General features: G+C 46.9%; 1 protein-coding gene across 2 annotated transcripts in view; it reads right to left on the bottom strand.

Moving 5' to 3' along the window:
* GIPC1 (GIPC PDZ domain containing family member 1) overlaps positions 1-21675 on the bottom strand; it is a 195988-nt gene that overhangs the window by 54830 nt on the left and 119483 nt on the right. For both annotated transcript variants that reach the window (XM_069603957.1, XM_069603956.1), the window contains exons 4-5: positions 17333-17513; positions 16364-16476 (exon numbers count right to left, since the gene is read on the bottom strand). In XM_069603957.1, the coding sequence (XP_069460058.1) occupies positions 16364-16476; positions 17333-17513 (294 nt within the window). The remainder of the gene's footprint in view (positions 1-16363; positions 16477-17332; positions 17514-21675) is intronic.

The raw sequence follows: 21675 nt of genomic DNA, 5'->3' as shown, positions 1-21675 counted from the left end.
TGCACCCTATTCTGCTGAGGGGTGGTGTCGGGGGATGGGGAGGTTAGAGGGGGAACGGGAGTATAAGCAAATTTCCCTGACCAACTGTAGTGCTTGAGCGAAAATGAGCTAAAACACGGCGCTGGTGCGTGGCCATTTTGGACATTCACTTCCAGATTGCAATGAAAGTCTGCATTTGCTGTGTGCTCGGTTAGACGCAAACATAATTTCTGCAGCGTTTACGATATTTTAGTATAAAGTAGACAAGCTCACATCGTAGGATAGTTTTGCATTGTTCGTTCAAGGATGAGCTAGGAGGAAAGGCAGCGATGTCCAGGTGCACCGATAAGGGGTGCTGGGAACGGGACCAGAGTAGCGCGAGATGGGTTTTTCCATGGTCTGGATATTTGCACCTTAAGAGGGCCTCCGATACTTGCAGTCTGTCACTCAGGCCGGGGACATTCGGTAACCTATGGAAGGCGGAGACTCTGACCATATAAGAAGAGTGGATGAATCCGCTGAGGGAGTGAAGGAAACGCCTTGCTGAGAGGGAGGATGCTCCGTTCCAGACCACGTTAGTTGATCTAATCTCTCTGCCTACCTGCTTTGTGACTTTGCAGTGTTTCAGGCGAGATGAAGGTGTTCTCTACAGCTCCACCAACGGTGATGTATTAGTTTCTGTTAAAGTCTGTATATGTATCTATCTGTGATAAGTTGCATTTATTCAGTTGTTTTATGTATGCCTATGAACTATGAATAAAGGGCTGGTAACGAGCCAACTATATTCCAACTAATGGTCTAACTGTGCATCATTGCCTTCCTGAGTCCAAGAACTTTCATTCTGTGTAGTGGTGCAAATGGTCATTCTGTGGTCCCTACACATGTTTGGAAAGCAAAACACCAACTCATCCACAGGCTGTTACCCTTGGACTTTGGTTGGGGAAACCTGGACACAAATTATGGGCATTGTTTGTTTTGGCTTGTGGCAAACAAGTCTAAAGGGCGATAACCCCATAGGGAAAAGATATCATCTAGAATATCTTCATTGGAGTTGTCACTTGTGTTCTTCTGGAAAATGATTTCTGCTTAGAGAGTCTGCTACAGCATCGAGTTCTCCTGGAACGTGTTGACAGACTACGAACATGTTCAGTTTGAGTGCCCACTTCCAAATCTTTTGGGATAGTCTGGACAGACCTGGAGAGAGTGTGTGCCCCTCCCTGCTTGTTTAGGTAGAACATGGCAGTGGTGCTGTCAGTGAGGACTTGTACTGTCTGACCTAGTACATGCTGCTGAAATGATTGCAGAGCCTTGAGAACTGCTATAAGTTCTTGGAGGTTGATGTGGTTTTGGGCTGTGGTGTGTGTTCACTGCCCATGAGCTGTGTGGTGCAGGAAATGGGCTCCCTATCCTGAGAGTAAGGCGTCCATTGTTAGTATCGCCTGTATTGGTGGATTGCGAAAGGGTTTTCCTTTCAATAAATTGTCCTTGGACCACCAGCGAAGAGCCTGTACCGCGGTTAGCGAAACTACCCCTAGATTATCCCATTGTCCGCTTGCCTGAGACCATGGTTTTGCTAAACACTCTTGCATTGGGCACATGCGCACATGTGGAACTAAGTAGATGCACAAGACCATCATCCCGAGCAGGCGCATTGCTTTGCGTACAGTTATCTGGCGACCGGCTGTATAGTGAGGTATCTGTAGAAGCATGTCCGGAACTCTTGTCTGAGAGGAATACCAGAACATCTCTTGTCTTTATAATAGCACCCAGGCATAGTTTTGCTTGACTGGGAACGAGACGACGTTTTCTCATTGATGGAGAAACCTAATTGGAATAGAAGGTTAATAGTTCTCTGGGTGTTGAATTTGCAAATTTGAGGGGTCTCCCGTTATCACCAAGCTGTCCAGGTAAGGGTACATTGGGATGGATTCTGTAGATGCGCTGCTGCTACTGCTATCACTTTTGTGAACAACCTTGGACCGAGGCTATGCGAAAGGAGAGCTCATTGAAATGGTAGAGTTCTACTGCTATCTAGAAGCGCAGGTATTTTCTGTGCACTGGGAACATTGAAATATGAAATTATGCAACTTTCATATCCAATGTTGCCATCTAGTCCCCCGCTTTAGAAGGGGAATGACTGTTTTTGTGGCTTGACATACAGATTTGCTGGGAGCAAGTCTAGTACTGTTAGGTCTTTCTTTGGTACAAGGAAGTACGTTGAATAAATAACTTTGTTTGCCTGGTTTGCAGGGACAAACTAATTCGGATTGTCTAAGCCAGGCATGACAACTAATGAGCGGGTCTACAGCTATAATACGGCCGCAGCATCCAGGTTGTTTTCTATGATGCAGTTAGAAACCAGTTTGCTTTCAGTTATAGTTTTTAGGAGCTGAGATTTTATGGGCTCTGGGACGATTTCAATTTGTAGTAGCAGTTTGTTCCATCTATGGCAACTGTGGCTAGCCAAAAGGGTACTATTGTTGGATCTCCTGGTCTTAGAGGCATCAGAGTAAGCCACTTTCCTGCCAAGAGTGTAAGACAATGCATTACTTACCGTAAAAGCATTTCTGATGGTTGTATCTGCTTAGATTCACATGCTGTGCATAGGTCCGACATCCAGTGGTCACTGCGGAGTATTGCATTTTGTTTTTCGTAGTCGAAAAGGGACGTCGACAAGGCGTGTCTGAAATACTATCCCTATAGTGACGTGCGTTGTACCCACAATCCCTCACGCGTCGAGGTCCCTCTGTTTGTATTTTTCTGCCCTGAGGGAGCCTTCTAGACGTGAGTGAGTACAGAAAAGAGAGATATAAAAGGAAGTCTATGTTCCTTCCATCCGAGCGGGGAGGAAGGGTTGGCGCATGTGAATCTAAGCAGATACAACCATCAGAAATGCTTTTACGGTAAGTAATGCATTGTCTTCTGATATTTGTTAATCTGCTTAGAATCACATGCTGTGCATAGACTAGCGAGCAGTACCCGGAGTTGGCGGTGGGTTATGAGAAGGAACAGTAGAGAAAAGATGTCTTAATACTGCCTGTCCCACCTGGGAGTCAGATCTCGAGTGTGCATCTAGACAGTAGTGTTTTGTAAAGGTGTGCACAGAACTCCAGGTAGCCACTTTGCAGATGGACTCAAGGGGAACATTTGCAATGAATGCTATGGACGCCCCCGTGCCTCGAGTAGAGTGTGCTCTTGGCTTAAAGGGCAGTTCTCTCTTAGCAAGAGTATAGCAGAGAGTGATGCATTGAACAATCCATCTAGAAATAGTGGACTTTAAAACTGCATCCCCTTCTCTTCCTGCTGCCACCGAGACGAAGAACTGATTAGTCTTCGTCAGTGGTCTGGTTCTTTCCATGTAGAACATGACCGCTCTGCGCACATCTAGTGTGTGCAGAGTTTTTTCTCCCAAGTTGGAAGGATTTTGAAAGAACGTTGGCAGTTCTATAGACTGGTTTACGTGGAATTTCGGAGCAAACCTTGGGTGCGTGCGTAGAATCACCTTATCTCTGTGAACTGTAACGAAGGGGTCTAGAACAGAAAGAGCCTGTAGTTCACTTACTCTCCTGATGGAGGTGATAGCTATTAGAAAAGCAGTCTTAAGAGTGAGGTGTTTAAGAGATGCTTTGTGCATGGGTTCGAATGGTGAGCCCATGAGGCTGATAAGTACCACGTTAAGGTCCCATCCGGGAGCTGGGTATTCTCTTTACTCCCTCCATGAAGGCCTTTAGAACAGGGATCTTCCACCACGACACTTTGAGTTGGGAAGTGGTGTATGCAGAAAGTGCCACTAGGTGGACTTTAATGGAATTGAACACTAGACCTGAATCCAAGTGGGTCAGGTATAGAACAATATGTGTGGGAGAGCAGTCAATCGGGTTGATGCTTTTTCCTCTGCACCAGATGACAAATCTCTTCCACTTACTAGAATAGCAGTGGCGAGTGTTAGGTTTTCTGGCTTCCCTGAGGATGTCCATGCATCTCTGCGGGAGCTGTAGATGTCCGAATTCTATGATCTCAGGAGCCAAGCTGCTAAGTTCATGTTCTGGGGGCATGGATGCAGAGTCCTGCCCTTGTCTTGTGACAGCATGTTGTACGGGCAGGGGAGTTTCACTGGGGGAGATAGAGACATCTCCATCAAGTGAGAGACCATGGCTGTCGGGCCCACATTGGGGCCACCAGTATCATGGTCACTTGTTCCTGGTGCATCTTGTGCACCACCTTGTTGAGAAGGGGAGTCGGGGGGGAAAAGCGTAAACAAATTTCCCTGACCATTGCATCGACAGACCGTTCCCCTTGGATTGGTTCTGGGGGTACCTGGAGGCGTAACTTTGGCATTGTGAGTTCTCCAGGGTTGCGAACAGGTCTAATTCTGGGAAACCCCATTGTGTGAAGACGTCGAAGACGATGTCGTCGTGCAGTCGCCATTCGTACTCTTCGGGCAGGGGGAAATCTCTGCTGAGTTTGTCTGCCAGCAGATTGAGTTCCCCTGGTACATGTTGTGACAGTAGGAACATGTTTTGTTTGAGAGCCCACTTCCATATATTTTGGGCCAGTTTGGACAGTCCTGGAGAGTGGGTGCCCCCCTGCTTGTTGATGTAGTACATGGCTGTGGTGCTGTCTGTAAGGACCAACACAGTCTTGCCTTGTAGGTGTTCCTGGAAGGCTTTTAGCGCCTTGAACACAGCTAGTAGCTCCAGTAGATTTATGTGTTTGGAAGCTACGTTCGGAGTCCACACTCCGTGAGCAGTCTGATGGGATAGGTGAGCCCCCCATCCTGTGAGGGATGCGTCTGTGGTTAGAGTGGCTTCCGCCGCGGGTGTGGCAAAGGTTTTCCCTCTTTCCAGGTTTTCCTTTGTCCACCACCGTAGCGAGAGAACCAAGGCCTGCGAGACCACCACCAGATCGTCCCATAGTCCGCTGGCCTGACACCAGTGGCTGTTGAGCCACTCTTGCATAGGGCGCATGCGCAGGCGCGCGTGAGGTACCAAATAAATACACGACGCCATCATACCTAGCAAGCGCATTGCTTTGCGTACCGTCACCTCCCGACCGGTCACATATTGGGGGATCTGAAACAGCATGTTTTGGACCCTCTCGCTGGAGGGGAAGACAAGGCCGTCCTTTGTTTGAATTAGAGCCCCTAGGAATTGTTTGATTTGGCTGGGGTCTAAGCTGGACTTCTTTTCGTTGATGGAGAAGCCCAACTGGAACAAAAGGTCTACAGTATTTTGGGTATTGGAGAAGCATGTTTCGTAAGAATCCCCTGTTATGAGCCAGTCGTCGAGGTAAGGGTAAACTGGGATGGACAACCTGCGCAGGTGGGCCGCTGCCACTGCCAGTACCTTCGTGAATACCCTTGGTGCCGATGCTATGCCGAAGGGTAGCACTCTGAACTGGTAGTGTTTGCCCTCTATCATGAACCTGCGGTATCTTCTGTGCGCTGGCAACATTAAAATATGAAAGTATGCATCTTTCATGTCCAATGTTGTCATGTAATCTCCCTGTGAAAGCAGTGGGATCACTTCCTGTAAGGTCACCATACGAAACTTCTGGGGTTTGATAAACTTGTTCGCTGGGCGCAGATCTAATACAGGGCGTATGGTTAGATCCTTTTTGGGTACAAGGAAGTACACTGAATAAATACCTTCCGTTCCCTGAGATAGAGGCACGACCTCTATGGCTCCTTTTTCCAGCAGTTGTTGTACTTCTTGGAGAAGGATGGCAAGGTGTTCTGGTGTCATGCGTCGTCCCCTCGGGAGTCTGTATGTTGGGGAGCCGTTGAATTCGATGCAGTATCCGTGGGCTACGATGGAAAGTACCCAGCGGTCTGATGTTATTCCCTCCCATGCTGGAAGAAAGGATGTTATCCGGCCCCCGACCGGTGTTGCATGGGAGGGGGCGTGAATCTTCGCGTCACTTGGTGTTGTTGGGGGCTTGGGAGCCTCTGGGGGTGGATCCCCGACCTCTCCCTTTGCCACGGCGCTGGCCTCTTTGGCTGTACTGGCCACTATTGGTCTGGTAATTGGTGGCAGGGTACTGTTGCTGCTGATTCTGCTGTTGGCGTTGGCCACAAAAAAAGCGTTTGTTGCCATAGCCGCGTCTGGTAGTGGGCTTAGAGATCTGGTCAAGAGTTTTGATAGTATCAAACTCTTTTTTAGCCATCTCCAGAGCCTCATCCACCGCTTTCCCAAAGAGGTTTGAGTCTTCAACAGGTTTATTTATTAAAGACACCTGTGTCTCCGGTTTGAACCCTGAGTTGCGCAGCTATACATGGAGTTTTAGGAGTATTCCCTGAACCAGGGAACGTCCCGCTGTCTCTGCAGCATCCAGAGAGTTCTTTACAATACTCTGGTTGACCTGGGTTCCTTCGCCAATAGTTGATAGGAGGCGTGTACGTAGTGGTTCCGGCGCCTCTTCGGCGTCTTTGCGCAGCTTGGCCCACTGCGCGTCTGCGTAGCTAGCTAGCAAATAATTGTTGTTCGCAATTCTTGCCAAAAAGGCAGCCGAGGATGTGACTCTCTTTGCAAGGGCATATAACCTCTTGCCCTCCTTGTCAGGTGGTGCCTCGCTGGTGGACAGCGGCACCCCTGCCGTCTTCCTTGTATTAGTTACTACAAGGGAATCCGGAATGGAATGTCCCCTGATGTACAGCGGGTCTGAGGGTGAAGGAGTGAAAAGTTTTTCAATTCTTGGATTAACTCCTCTGATTAGTGCGGGTGTGGATAGCGAAGGGATGATTCTTCTCTTCACTGAAGCGAGGAGGGGAATGGTCTGGCTGACCGGGGGTTTCTCCTTTATTACTCTTTCCACAAAGTCTATTTCAGGAGAGATCTCCCCAGTGTCCAGTTCGAAATGTGCTGCTGCTCTGCGCAACAGGGCATTGAATGTGGGCTGATCGTCAATGGGAGACGTGTTTCTAACAGGTGAATTGTCAGGAGGATTTAGGTTCAGGACATCAGTGTCCGAATATACTGATGGGGATTGCCAGGGATGAGAAGGTCCTTCTTCTGGATTTTCTCCGAAGCCTTCTCCTACCATGTCTGGGCTGTCTTCCAGACCTTCCTCCTGGTTCTGTCCCTCTTCATCGTCCACAAATTCATCCTCCTCCTCCAAGTATTGTTCCTCACCAGTCACCAGTCAGGTCATACACATTATGGAAATCTGAGGCTGTGTCCTGCTGGGGATAGACTAGTCTCGGATATTTGGCCCTGGGGTCCTCCTGAGGCCCTTCTCTTGTCCTCTTGGGAGTGGGAGGGTTCTGGGTCTTCATAAACCTCTCCATTTTCTCCATGCAGAGATGGAGCCTTTCCATGGTTTCATGGGGTACCCCTGAGCGGTCTAGCGAGGGAAAATTAGTGTCATCTAGCTGAAAACGGCTCGACCTCTCCCATAAGGTCGAGGAAAGTGTCCCGTCGCCTTCCAAAAAGCCTTCCGGTGTGCTGGGGGTCCCCCCGACTGAAGGGGGTAGTCCCTGTCTTTCTTCGGGCTTATTCGGCATGTCTTTCGACCTTTGCGTAACGCTCGACGTGTCTTTCGGCATACGCTTCTGGGCGTCGGCTACAACGATCCTCGCCAAGCTCTCTGCGACTCGTTTGTCAGCAGAGGGCTGTGGTTTCGACGTTACGGGTGTCGAAAGTTCTACGGCGGCGTGCGCTCTCTGCTGGTGCGCGCCGGCCGATGGTTTAGGGGCGGCGCCCTTATTTGCCGAAAGCCCAGTCGCTGGTCGCGGCTGCGAGAGGGGCTTCGAACCTGAACGGTCCGAGGAGGCCGCCGGTGGAACCTGCGTCTCCTTGGGCGCTGATGCTTTCTTCGTCTTCGACGAAGAAGAGCCATGGGTTGTGTGCATATGTGTGGTATCGTGTGCGTCAGTGTCGCCGGGGTGTTCATCCCCATAAGCAGGGCGTGAGCCGAGCCCGTCGGGGCCGGGGACAGACGACGAAGAGCGCGAGCGCTCTTTAGCGGGGTCTACGACTTCCGTAGCGGAGGTCGTGTTATCACGTTCCTCGTCACTGTCGGTGGTAGCAGCGGCGGGCGAAGAATCGGGCTTCGACATAGCGTAGGCCGCCCACCTCTTGACCCTACGGTCTTTTAGAGTCTTTGGCTTAAGAAGCCGACAAGCCGTGCAACCCTCTTCTTTGTGATCGAGGGGCAAGCAGCGGTTACACCGTGAATGCTTGTCCTTCCAAGTAAACTTGCCCTTGCAACGCGGGCAAAACCTAAAGGGTGTCCTCTCCATAGCCGAGGCAATAAATCGTGATAACGACCCCAAGGGAAAGGAAGGGGAAAAGGAAAGGCATTCTCAGAAAAGAACCAGAGATGTCCCACGACCCCACTCTCCCTACTGTATTTGGCCTGCGAGGCCAGGCCACGTGTTCGGCAACGCCGAAGGATCTCCTCCGCTCGTCCCCTCCGTCGAAGATCTTGCTCAACGGAGACAGCTTCACAACTGCGTCGAGGGAGGGATCGATGTGTTATATATTAAATAGGAAAACGACCAAAGGTCGAGGAGATGAAATCTGCAATGTCTCTCGAGGAGCTCTGCGTAAAGGCGACCAGTAGCTGGGCGGAAAGAAAAATCTGAGGGACCTCGACGCGTGAGGGATTGTGGGTACAACGCACGTCACTATAGGGATAGTATTTCAGACACGCCTTGTCGACGTCCCTTTTAGGCTACGAAAAACAAAATGCAATACTCCGCAGTGACCACTGGATGTCGGACCTATGCACAGCATGTGATTCTAAGCAGATTAACAAACATCAGAAATATATTTACTCTTTATCTGGTGGGGCCTCTGCAGAGGCTAAAAGGTGTGCCTGCTCTTTTCCTAGTTGTGGTAACCACCAGGGAGTCGGGTTGTAGTGGACCCCTGATGGCTAAAAGGTCGGTAGGGGCCGGTCTGAACGCCTTCGCAATGCGGGGATTGACTGCTCGAGTAAGGTTAGGTGTTAGGAGATAGGGTTGAATGCGTCTCAGAATGAACTGTGTTGCAGACTTCTTGTCTCCAGGGGATGTCAGGGGATGTCCTCCACAAATATCGACTTGGAACTCCTGTGCGTCTATGTTAAAATGCACTGCGCCTTGAGGAGCAGCTCATTGTATTGGAGCTGGTTGTCGACCAGGGAATCAGTCACTTGTTGGCCTTGATGGTCTGGTCACTGGATGACGTAGACGTCGTCATCGTTAAATTTGTCTTGGTCATCCTGGTCCTGATAATACTAGTCCCCTTGAGAGCCAGGTTCAAGTGACCTGAGGTGTCAACAAAATATAAGTCCTGGGAGGGGGAGCCAAGGGATAGCCTGGCTCTGGGTGGAGGTGCTGGGCTGAACAGTCTTCAGGCATGCCTTCCTGGCTGCTGGTTCATCCTTAGCTATGTGAGATGGGCCCAGAAGACTAAACAGTTCTGTATGGTGCCGGCCCATGAAGTCTGCAAAAGAGGGCATCTTCCTCATGACGCTATCACAGCTTTCTGGAGTCCACTCAGATGACCTTGGGAATACGGAGGTAGGTGTGTCTGGCAAGGATGTAGGCTCCTTGTGGTGCATGGTGCCTGAGGGTGTAGGGGTGTCCTAATATCTGGAGGGGCCACAATCTTGAGAAGTGGAGGACCTAGACCTAGGTAGAGACCTAGGAGGACCTAGGTAGAGGTTCATCTTTTTGGGAGATTCGAAATCTTGGATTTTAAATGAGGGCCTGGGACGGGTCTTTTAACGAGTTCTCATTTTAGAGGTAGTGGAAGGGGCAGTCGAAGCACCTTTCGACGCATGTCTTCGGCACGCAGAAGGGCATCTGTTTAATGTGCGGTGTCAGACACTCAATCAAAGGTCCGTTTCGGAAGCCTGTCATGCGGCAATCGTGATGGCCCAGAGGACAGGGATGTTTGAGGACCTTTCCTGTGAACACTGCGCGGCTTTCAACGGTCGACAGCATGGTCAACAGTCAGCCGTGGGGTGTGCTTGGTGTGGCGTGTAGTGTGTAGTGTGCATGCTTGAGTCGCCGGGTTTAGCCTCCGTAACAGGACCCGTAACCGGTCTGCTGGCCTGCTTGTTGGAGTCGGGGGTTTGCACATGGGAGTCTGTGTCATTTAGGACACAGACGCTGTCATCATTGGAAGCTCCATCCACGTCAACGTAGTGTCAGGTCCCCGGGAAATAGAAGACTTTAGGTTAGGCATTACTAACTAGGTAAAGTCAATTGCATTGAAAAGGCATTTCCTTAATTGAGCTTTAATAATCAGCCAGCAACTATTTTCCCAGCTCAAGATGGTGGAGTACTTCCCTGTCCAGCAATGATTGGTCATTGGCTACTGTGATGCAGTTTGGAACCTAAGGAAAGGTTCTAAACTGCCTTTCATTCAGGAACAATTCATGGATGGTCACAGCGCAGCAGAGCTCCAGTAATTCAAAGAAGAAACTAAAGAAACTTCAGAATACAAAATTCAATTCATCAGAAAATGCCAGTGAAAAGGAAAAAGTATTGCTTAAACCAAGTTGTGAGAGACAGTTTATATATAATTTAAGTTAACTCAAGTTCAGTTTCTGGAAAGTTAATTTATTTCAAGAATTTATTGAAGACAAGTTAAAGACTATTTGTTGTGCAATCAATGTAAATAGTTATTGGAAAAGAAAAGTAACTACAAAGCTCTATTGAATGCTCGATCTCTTATGTGCGCATTGATTTTTTGAAATAACAAAACATAGCTTGCGCGCGTCTTAAGAAGGCAATCAGCGAGAGCAGAGGCATTCGTAATGCGCCGCGTGTCGGCAGAGTGAGGAAAGGACCTTGTGACGTGGGGCGGCGCGTCCAGGAAGTTTCTTGTATACGCGTATACGTATTTTTTGTTGCGTCGTATCTGTGGAGATTAGCCGGTGCAGCAGTCCTCTTTGTAGCGTGGTTTCGATCCTTAGTCAGCGAGTGGCTCCAAGTTGCAAACGAGTGCGTATGAAATTAAAGACTGCAATTCATTTTTGTACGCGATCCAGTGGCAGCGCGTGGTTCCAACATTAGAAGGCGGCGTTATTCAGTGTTGTAATCCATTGGTGGCGCGAGTCATCAGGTAATGGGTGCGCGCGCCATAGTTCAATAAAATAACTAATGAAGAATTCAATATCGAATTACTAGAAACACAAGAGAATTCAGCAAGTTACAGACACTTTAAGAATCTGGCAGGAAGTCCCAATAGAGCTGTACAACACATTTTCAAAGGCATTCTTTACAAGTCAAAGGCTAGAAAACTGAAGATTCTTCACAACAGAGTTAATCAGATAGTTTGAGGATTTAGAAGTCTTAAGAGTTCAGCAGAGAAGAGCAAGTAAAATGATAAAGATATTCCTTCAAAAGTCTCTAAGTAAAGTTACAGAGACTGTCAGGTAACAAGGGGTCCAGGGAAAGTACATAATGAAAATGGTAATGAGTTTTTAATTAAAAATTTAATAATTGCTGTTTCATTTGCAGGTAACCAGAGTCCCAAGGTTTCTATCAGTGAGAACTCCAGTGTTTCCTGATCGTTTGCTTTGTTCTCCAATTCCCCTTTTCCCACACTCTGGTCAATTCAATAATTGTTCAAATGATTGTTGGATGTACTGGTTTGAGGGACTAGGTGGGCTATTTATCTGCTCCTGCAGGAGGTTGGCGCTGGAACCCGACATGTAGGCATCGGCCTGCATAGCGTGGGCGGCCCAGTGCGTGGTTCAACGGTCCTTTAATGTCTAGGATTGAAAGAGCTTGCAAGATTTGCATTTCTTTTCGGGGTGATCCCCGTGGGAGACCGTAGTTACACACCCTGTGTTTCTACCCAGGGGTACTTCCTATACCAGGAAGGGAAAAACCTGAAAGGAGTTTTTTTCATGGTTAATGGAAGTAGCAGCACGACGAAGAGAAGGAAATTAGGGTAAAAGATTAGGCATTCTCTAAAATGAGAAGTATGGCCTCTCCCTACTGTGATGGGCCGAGGCCTGTGTAGGCTGCGGTCAGTGTCCGCGAGGCGATGTTTCTGTTGTCGACAATGGGTCGGTCCTTCAAACTCCATTGCAGAATATCATGCAGAGAGCAATTGTCGGTTATGGAAAGAATAGGAAAAAAGTCTAAGATAAACTCTTTCGAATCAAAGGCATCAGCCTGAAGAACTCTGCAAACAAGCATCTGACTACGGTGGTGGAAAAAAACAATCTGAGGGACCTTCGACACATGAAGGACCATGGGTACAATAGACGTCACACTAGGAATAGTATTACTGACATGCCCAGTCAACGTCCTTTTCGAGTTTCGAAAACAAATCATGTAATACTTCACGACTACCACTAGATGTCGGCCTATGCATAGCATGTGATCTAGGCAGATCCACACAAGCCTCAGAAACACACACACACACACACACACACGTAGAACAAATGAAAACACTGTACAAAAACCCACCCCAAAGGAAGAACAGAGAAGATGCGACAGAGTGGAGAAAGTAGCACTTGAGCGTGGCTCCTGGAGTGGCAAGTAAAGTACTAACCACAAAAAGGATATCTTGGTGAAAACAGGAGGGATTGTGACCGAACCAGTCTCTAGGGTCCAAGTGGACCGAGGGGGCAGTTCAGAGTCAACATTACCTAGATTCAGATCTTGGGGGCTGACGCAGTCAGACCCGGTGTTGAACCTAGATACAAGATGATCAGACTCAGTTCGGGTTGTAGAGGCAGCAGCAGCAAGCGTGCATCGAGTAGGTCTGAAGATGGGTGCTTTGTGCGATATTGTCAGGTTTCCTTTATTACTACCCCCTTTATTGGGGATTTATAGATTAGTCTTGTGTGGGTAGGAAGTTTTCTATTGTGGTTGGTTTGGCCTCAACTTCTTAATACAGAATCCTGGTTCTGGCCCAAGGCAAGATGGAGTTTCTCAGTGACAGCTCCGATTAGAGCACAGCAGGACAACAATGAACATTCTAAACTGTCACTCTTTGCCTTTCATCATCTAAACCCCAGTTGTGAGGACGTGTGTAGTAGCTGCTCCTGCTGAAGTCTTGAGCCTGGGGGAATTAAACTTTCAGGCTCTAGCAGTCCAGCTGCTACTCTTCAGGGGTTTCAGGAGAAGATCCTTGATTGTCGGGAAAAAGTTCTAAAGACTGGAAATCCTGAAGTTCTTTGAAAATCATTCTGAAGATAAGTGACTTTCATTTGGATTTTAAAACCACTGCTCAGCTTTTATCTTGAAGTCATTCTAAGTGAGAAATCGTAAAATTTGAGCTTTGAACTTGTAACTTTGAACTGTTTGAGTGCGTAAACTTTGGTGTTCGTTTTGAAAGTAAGCGCAAGGTTTGACGTGTGAGCGTCTCGTTTGGAATACGTGTGACGCGTTTGCCTTTGGCGTATGGTTGAACTCCTACGCGTGCAAAAACTCTTTTACTGCTACGAGTTTTCTTCAGCTCGTGCGCGCGTCAGAAATTGCTAAGGAATCTTCAGGGCGGGGGTTTTTCAGCGCATGTGTGCTCAAGCGCGTGAACTCTTCTGCATGTGGAATCTGCAGCGCGGGTGTTCCTTTTGCGTGCGTTTCTTCAAGAATCCACGTACCCTATTGCATTGTGAACTTGTTTGGAACTAAATGAAAAGAATGAGGAACAGAATTCATTAAAGCCAACCTGTACTGGAACTATGTTCAATTTTAAAAAGGCAAAGGTCAAGGCTTCCCAGGTTTGCTAAATATAAAGAAGTTGCTGCTGACTTCAAACAAGTAAGAGGTAGAAAGATTTTCAGCAACTTCTGCAATCTTCTCTAAGAAATTTTAGGAGAAGGACCAGGTATGATTCTTTACACTTTAGTTATGGATTTAAAGTCTTTATAAACCCCGATGTTAAGTAAGTAATGAGAGGATTTGTGTCCGTTTATGTATTCACTGCAGGTTCTGCATCGGCTAGTCTTGACGCTACCAACCTGGTGTTTTTATGTTATCCACTTCCCGCTTTCCCTTAGGGGTGTAGTTAACAGAGCCGAGTTGTATTTTAGTTCTGAGAATTACACTTCAAGGGGGATTGTCAGTGGTTCAGCAGCTTCCGCAGACACAGGAATCTCTCAGCCTGACGGGTAGGGAGGCCATCAAGTACGCAGGTCGGGGGACTGTCCCAGGAACACTTCACAGTTGGCCAGGCCGAGTCGGTTAGCTGCAGGGAGAGGATCAATGAGGGACGTTCCAGCGGTTCGAGTCAGCGAAGTGGTGATCTTGGGTGTGTCGATGAGACAGCAGTTTAAGATCTAACTGGGTTGTGGTTGTTACCCCCGGTAAGAGAGACAGCGTGCGACTCTACAGTGATTTGGGTCAGGTCCCGGCATTTGGCGGTCACGTCAGGCCTAGCAGGTGACTAGCTTAGCCAGGACAAGATGCAGTGTCGATCTGGTCAAAAGTGCGAGCAATGTTCGATGTGGTGGAGGAGTGCAGCAACCAGCGCAACTGATTTTCCCTCTTGTTCCAGGTGCGGTGAGCACAGAGTTACAGGTTTGGTGCTGTAGAACAAAGCTTCGGCTGGTCCTCCGTTGCTGCGAGGACCTCTCAGTGGGACTCCAAGAATAGGATGGTTCCCTTCAGGGTCTGCTCTCCCAGATCAGCAGATTCTGGTGCAGATTATTAGGTCCCGATGCATAGCAGAGGTTACTCCTGATGTGCCCTTGGAGTGGTATGGGACACATCTTCCTTCTGTTTTGGACGATTTCCTATTCACATCCGGTTGAGGGCTATGGGGATGCAACTCTCCAAGGGAAGTCCAGTGAGATCACCACAACGATTCTGCGGCCCTTCAAGAATCTGAATGAAACTCACGAAAGGGTGGAAGACCCCTTTTCTTAAATGCACAAATATGTGATTGGACTAAAGCTAGCCTACTTTAGCAGCCCGATCACTGCTCTTGAAATGGATTTTACCCATCTGATAACACACCTAAAGTGCTTTGCTCAAGAGAAAGTTGAGGGGATATGAAAGAGAGAGGGGGGAGTGGCAGTGAGAATCAAGATGGTGTAAGCCTCCTTCCACTGACCATAGCCCTCCTGCCCATCATATTCCTGCTCCTTTCCCTACTCACTGAGAACAAAGTCCTTTAGAGATGCAGCATCCTGGTGTGAGGCTACTCCTATTGAATGGGTGTGCTCCTTTGATGCCTGGGCCCAAGACAGCTGCCTTATGTGCTGCAGGCAGAGGGCGTTATCTGTCCTCACAAAGATCAAAAGAGATCAAAAGAGGAGCCCCGGCACTCCAGGTTCTTCACCTGCCATTTGACAGACTACATCAGGCTGACCACAATACACATCACCTTCCACAGCAGAGCGGATACATGTGCAATATCAATTGGAACTTGGCAGTCGTGATCACAAGTAGTCCCATACATTATGCTTATGTTAAAGCATATCTTTTATTATGAGTTTACCCTGCCACCAGCATGGGCTACTTATGAGCATCATAGTTTTGGGTACAGGGGAGGCACATCTTAAATGACACCCATGCACCGCAGGGACTTGGGTGTCTCCGCGGCTGTCAAGTGGGCACCTTGTGACCCGTGAACCTGCTCTGTGCCACAAGTAGAGCAGGCACCACAGATCAGGCTACTGATATGGCAGGGAATGAGTGCACTTTGCTTTTGGCATAGGGTCAACGGAAGAGGGGAATCCGATTAGCAGATTACCCATTCTGGAGATGCAATTACCCTCATCATTCTATTACTTACCACAAATTTTAAAAAACAGGGATGTAAACCGTTGCCATATGGCAATTCCTCACAAAGCAATTGCATTTTACACGATGCAATGATCAGTCTATGGAACACAATTGACGGACAATCCTAGGACCATCTTCTGACTTTGAGGTGATGGGTATTTAGTCCCATGACCGAGGCTGTAGAATAAGCAAGCAAACCCCACCCACAAGGCCGGTAGTGGTCGTAGCTGCAGGGTACAGCTTAAGCAGAGTTGGTGGTTTTCGGGCCGAGATCAACCCAGGACCTGATTTTGAAAATGACTGACTGGCCTCCAGTCCATCTATAATTAACATCTACTTGCTACTAATTGCAATTTGCTAAACGTGCTTGCTTCAAGGATTGCATTGCAATGATGTCAAGGTAGGTGGGGTGGGGTCAAAAGGTGGCAAACTGAAGTGTGTGGGGGCAGGGGAGTAAAAATGATTCAATACAATGTGGATTGAAACTTCTGGAGAAGAACCATGAAAGTCATTTTACACTGTACCCACAAACCAATCCCCCACAAAGACTGGATACAGACCTTCTGGAACACTGACTGGCAGATGGGGTATCAAATGCCAAAAGTAAGACCACATCAGACCTTGTCAATTCATTTTTTCTTGGGATGGGCAGGAAGGGGAGCGCCCAGACAGCAATACATGCCCGGTTTGTTTTGCACTTACTAGCTCCTCCACAGTGGCAGGTCCTTTAGATCGCAATCGGAGAGTTCCTCTCCCGGTGCCAACCTGAGGGTTTGAATCCACTTTAGCACCTCCAGATCTCTGGCCAATCATATCTACAAAGATTAGGGGAAATGGAATCAGTTAGAAGTACCCTAAAAAGCCTTAAAGCAACGTTCAATGCTTCCTCCCGAAATAGGTCCACAACATACCCCTCCACCCCATATAACAAAAAAAAGCTTCTATGATCTTCAAACTGCTCAAAAGTGTAAAGTCCACCTTAACGTGAATTGCATTATTCAAATTAGTAACTTCCATGTTATGTAGACAAACCGACATCAAAGTCAAACAGCTGAAAGGCTCACAGCTTCACCAGTGCAAGCCCCCACACCCTACGTTTTTAACAACCATTCAGCATATGCTTACCTTGCTGGGAGCAACACGTCTGTGTGTTCAAACAGATGCAGAAGCAGGAAACTCACCACATTAAAACAAGTACCTTCTGCAGAGTAATGCTTTGTCAGCAACTTTGCAGAATCCATCAGACAGGTCTGTCAGGAACTCCACCCTTCCTGCCCGAAGATACACAAGATCCAACGTGTGGAAGCACAATCCGAGAAGAGGAAGGGAAAGGAAGGCAAAGGGAGGAACGACATGTGCAGCCAGAGTGAGGATGGAAGCAAGCCAGAATAAAAGTAATGCAGGGAGGCTGCAGATTCAAAGCAACAACAGAATTGAAGATATGGCAACTAAAGAAGCAAAAGGAAGAAGGCCAAGGCAGTGTGGGAGGAATGGAAAAAGTGGCACATATGCACAGAGTGAATGACAAATAGCTGTCGAAAACTAAGAGTGAAACAAAAACCCAGACGAGAGACTAGGAAAGAGGCGAGAAGGGCGTTCAGAATGCCACGTGCGATGTTACCCTAACATCCCACGAGCATAAGCTACAGAGAAATCCTGTTCCGTACTCACCAAATGCCTTTAGTGGCTCGATCAATTTCAATGTAAACGTTTTGCCTTTGGGGAGCTCCTTCAGCATCTTAGCAACCTCGTAATGCCTACAACCAATCAGGCTCTCCCCGTTGATCGACTCGATCATGTCGCCAACGCTGATCAGCTGCATCCGGTCGATAGTGCTGCCTTCCTTAATCCTCTAGTGGGTAAACAAGAAAGCCCATTAGGCATCACATGCTAAAGGAATGGTGACTAGTCCCTTAAACTTTTAGGGCAAATGTGGCCCAATTATGTCCACAGGATAGAAGCATTACCCGAGGTTATCATGGGCTCAAAAAGGGAATTATGTACATGCTACGGGGTCATTCATAAACTGATCGAAAGATCCTGAACAGATGGCAGGACACATCAACAAGACTCCACAACCTAATGTGTTTTTACCAATGGGCTTGGAAAAAAGTAGCAGCATTCTAAAAAGGACTTGAATTGATGAGGGTGGGGGTATATGCAACATGCCTCAAAAAAGGAAAAAACACTGGGGCGTTGTGTTCCCACTTTCAACAAATGGTGGTTCTGCTTCATTCAAGGCTACTGACAGCTCCTGGCTACACCCTGTGCTAAGGAAATGCACATCAAGCAAAGAGTGCAGGCTCGCTCCTACTGAAAGAGAAGGGCCATTAAGGGCACTAAACAGAAATGGAGAGCAGCGCCGGGACGGCCATCTGAAGATGTTGCGACAGGTTCTTACTTCCAGAGGCCTAGCATATCTGACAGTCATATCTGGTGCTTGGTGACACGTGAATGAATCAGACCCGGCTCTTCTAGCCTTTAAGGGGCACTGATGTCACACAAACATCTCTAGATTTATCTCCAGGCCATTCACTTATAATAAACAGGTACTTTATATAGAGAAGAGTAGTGAGCAGGAAGAGGCCCAAGAAGCAACCTCCAAAATTAAAATGCAAACTAGTTTGGGGTGCTGATCTTTTGGGGGAGAAAAGGTAAGCAAAAAAAACAAAAGTCAAACCTGGATGTAAAAGTAACATGGGTTTCAGGTAGGCTTGACTGGATTGACTAAACAATGCACCCATTTAATAAGAAGCGGGTTTAGCTTGTATGTATGAGTGGGAGAGGCATTTGCTAGCCACTGCCATAATGGTACTACTACCTGTGCATGATTGGGAACCGTGGGATGCCAGTGCCTCACAAATCTAACACCGATCCAGGGGTCTGCAACGTTTGCCTCTCCAATGTTTGAGGCACTACTCCCATGATCCCTCACCATTTACTCAGCTAGTGCTGATGGGACCTGCAGTGCAAAACATATCGAGAGCCAAAGGTTGCAGACCCTTGAACTATACCCTAGTAAACACGGTTGGCTATACTAATACTCCATTTTCAAAAAGACTTCCGTGCAAGGAACAGATGCAAGGGGCATAAATATAAAGTGACTGAAACCACATTTGGTTAAGACATTTTTGTGCCGCAGGAATTCTTTGCTTAAAGATGCAATTAAGCTATTAACTCTGAGAAGACTGCTTAGAGGCAACACTGACAGGTCCAATACAGTACAATGCTACTGTGTGAGTGAGTGAACTCAAAAAAATTGCAGGAGGGTAGGGATGAGAAGGTAGTGGATAGGAATGACCGAATGGATTATTAGCATGGACAAGGATGATGAAGAGATGGGTACAAATCCCCCAAACTGCTTGTCACTCCTCACATCCATCTGTACTCCAATGCAATAGCTTCGGCTTATGAATAGAGGTAAATCACCACAAAAGGGACAAAACTAAAACATGAATGAGAGCCAGGCATTGGCGCCGCCTTAATTGCAAGCAACAGTAGCGAGAGGGATGAAGAAAATCAAATGAAGCTATGGTTCAAGTCATCAGCTGTGGCTGAAGGGCTAGCTCTTGGTGTTGGGGCAGGGGTAGAGAAATCTCTCCAAGGATGTCAATCATCACGGACCCGTATCCCATGGGGTATGTTCTTCTCATACATAAAATGCCAAACTCTTCCCATTGGAGAGATTTACGTACAACACTCGTCATCTCCAATCCTATTTCATGAACAGAGGCCATCTATACTGACACATTTGGTGAGAGGAGAGACGTTTGTAGGGAGGTGTTATGTTTTTCAGAGAATTAAAAAGGCAGCACGTTTCCTTAATGGGTTTAGAATTGCCACTTGACCCATCCCATCAGCAGGAATTCTAAAACATGCACGTGAAGGGAAATTAAGCACACGACAGTGGGAACTAAAGATCAGGGCCCGAAAGGATCTGACTAACCCTATATACATTGAAATAAGACAAGTGATCGACTAGCATTTACAGTGCATTAGATCAAAGGTTGCGGTTTTCTTACATCTCATGGTTTACATTCTCACGCAGAGATGTATGCATATTACATTAACACCAACATTATATCTGTGCTGATGCTTTTCAGTGAAGCAATTTGGATCAGAGTGTCATATTTAAAATGTTTGCTTACATGGAGTTAAATGCATTTAGCCCTCCATACCGCAAGGCATAAAATAAACATTGTTGCATAGCAATTTGCTATACAATTCTGTAGGTTTGCTAGATAAAACACTGGTAGCAAACCTAGTTATTTAAATAACCATGTTCAATGAAAGCACAGCTCATCATGCATTCCTTTTGCCAGCAGGCACTCCCCACCCTCTTTTCTCAGTTGACTGCAAGTTCAAAAGGGCTGATGGAGAGAGGGGCTGTGCAGCAATAATCATCTCCTCCGGTCTTAAGTGCCAGAGGCCTGTGTGGACGTGATAGGCAAGATGTTTCTGTTTTTCAAATAATTGCACACCAGATGCAATCAGGATAACACTTTTATTAGCTAACTATATCCTGCCTGGCAAAGACTAGTATGCGTTAACTTAATTTTCATTTAAAAGACAGTCATGTAATTCCATTCCTAAATATTTCAGTTGTTACATAATGCATAATTACAACATTGCTACTATAAAACACTGCACTGTCTCCTGGCGTTACAGTAAAGTGTAGGTTAGCGCATCTAAATCTCAGTGTCAAATATATTTAGTTTTGTTGGGGACGTTGCATCATATTGATGAGTGAACTCTTGAAAATGTACATGATCACACAGCCAAGTGCTTTTGATGGCAAACCTAGTTCTGTGACCTGCTGGTTGCATGCATCTATGCAGCTGGTACTCAACCCATGAGCTGATCGCATACTGCTTGACATTCTAGGTCATCATCCTGTTGCTTTATACCAGCTTACCCTGAGAGAATGTTGGCCACAAACTACAATATTCAACCTAGTCTTACTTTCTTTCCTCTTACATAATGAATACACAAAGCTAACTAGATGTTAATGCAAAGTAGTGATCAGTAGTTCCATATAGACTATACATCTACAGATCTACTGCAATACCATCCACTGTAGCTAGCATCCAGAGTTCATTTTTCTCCAGTCTTACATTATATATTGGCACATGAAGGAGAGAGCTGGATAAACTGTTTTCAGGGCCTTTTTATTTCATCTATTTATTTGTGTCCATTCAAGCAGGAAACACTTTACAGAATCTCAACCAGGGCTCGCAAAGTCTACTCCCCCACTCGCATAGTCCAGTAGATTTTATGAAAGGCGAGTAACATTTGCAGAGGATGTGCACAACTTTTATTTAAAATATACTTTGTTTGCGGAAAAAGACAAAGGTTTCACTGTGCATGGCTGGCCTCTGGCTGGTAGCAGTGTGCTTAACATAAAGTTGGCTTGTGGTGACATGCACCATTTTACAGAAAATGCATTTACATTTTTTATCATCCATTGCCATGGTTCGAATGCATTTTTATTAGGTCAAGGAGGCAAACAGTCACTCGACCTGAGAGTCCAGCCGAGCTTTTAAATAATTTGCAAGGCCAGATTCAGCTCTTTAATGTCAAAATGAGCAGGTTGGTATACCGCCGAAGTATGTGTCTTCGGTACAAATAACTTCTTGCGACATTCAAAATATTAGGACAACATTTCTAATCAAGAAGATAATTAGCAAACTTTGCTAATCAATTTTTGAAAACCAATTTATGCCTTGATACCGTACACAAGCATCCAACCTGCAAGTTTCCCTCAGTCTGCCCAGTGTAAGGCAAAACGTAACTCAATGCAAATTCAGCCCCTTCTGGCCTTCATCACTCAACAGGCTCAACTAACCCTCCCCTTCCACCTACTCAAATAATGGAACACCAAAATAGGCTTTACAACATCGTTAAGTCTAAACGAGTCCTAAATGAATGGGTAGGGCCTCTGCGGTGCTTGCATAAACAGTGGTATTTTGGGTAATATAAAGCAATTATTAGTACCTGGTCCATGTCCCCACATC

This window comes from Ambystoma mexicanum, chromosome 3q, assembly GCF_040938575.1.
Source record: "Ambystoma mexicanum isolate Mex_15411 chromosome 3q, UKY_AmexF1_1, whole genome shotgun sequence".
Lineage (NCBI taxonomy): Eukaryota > Metazoa > Chordata > Amphibia > Caudata > Ambystomatidae > Ambystoma > Ambystoma mexicanum.
The sequence above is the reverse complement of the archived record's forward strand: the minus strand, read 5'-3'. Positions and strand labels throughout refer to the sequence as shown.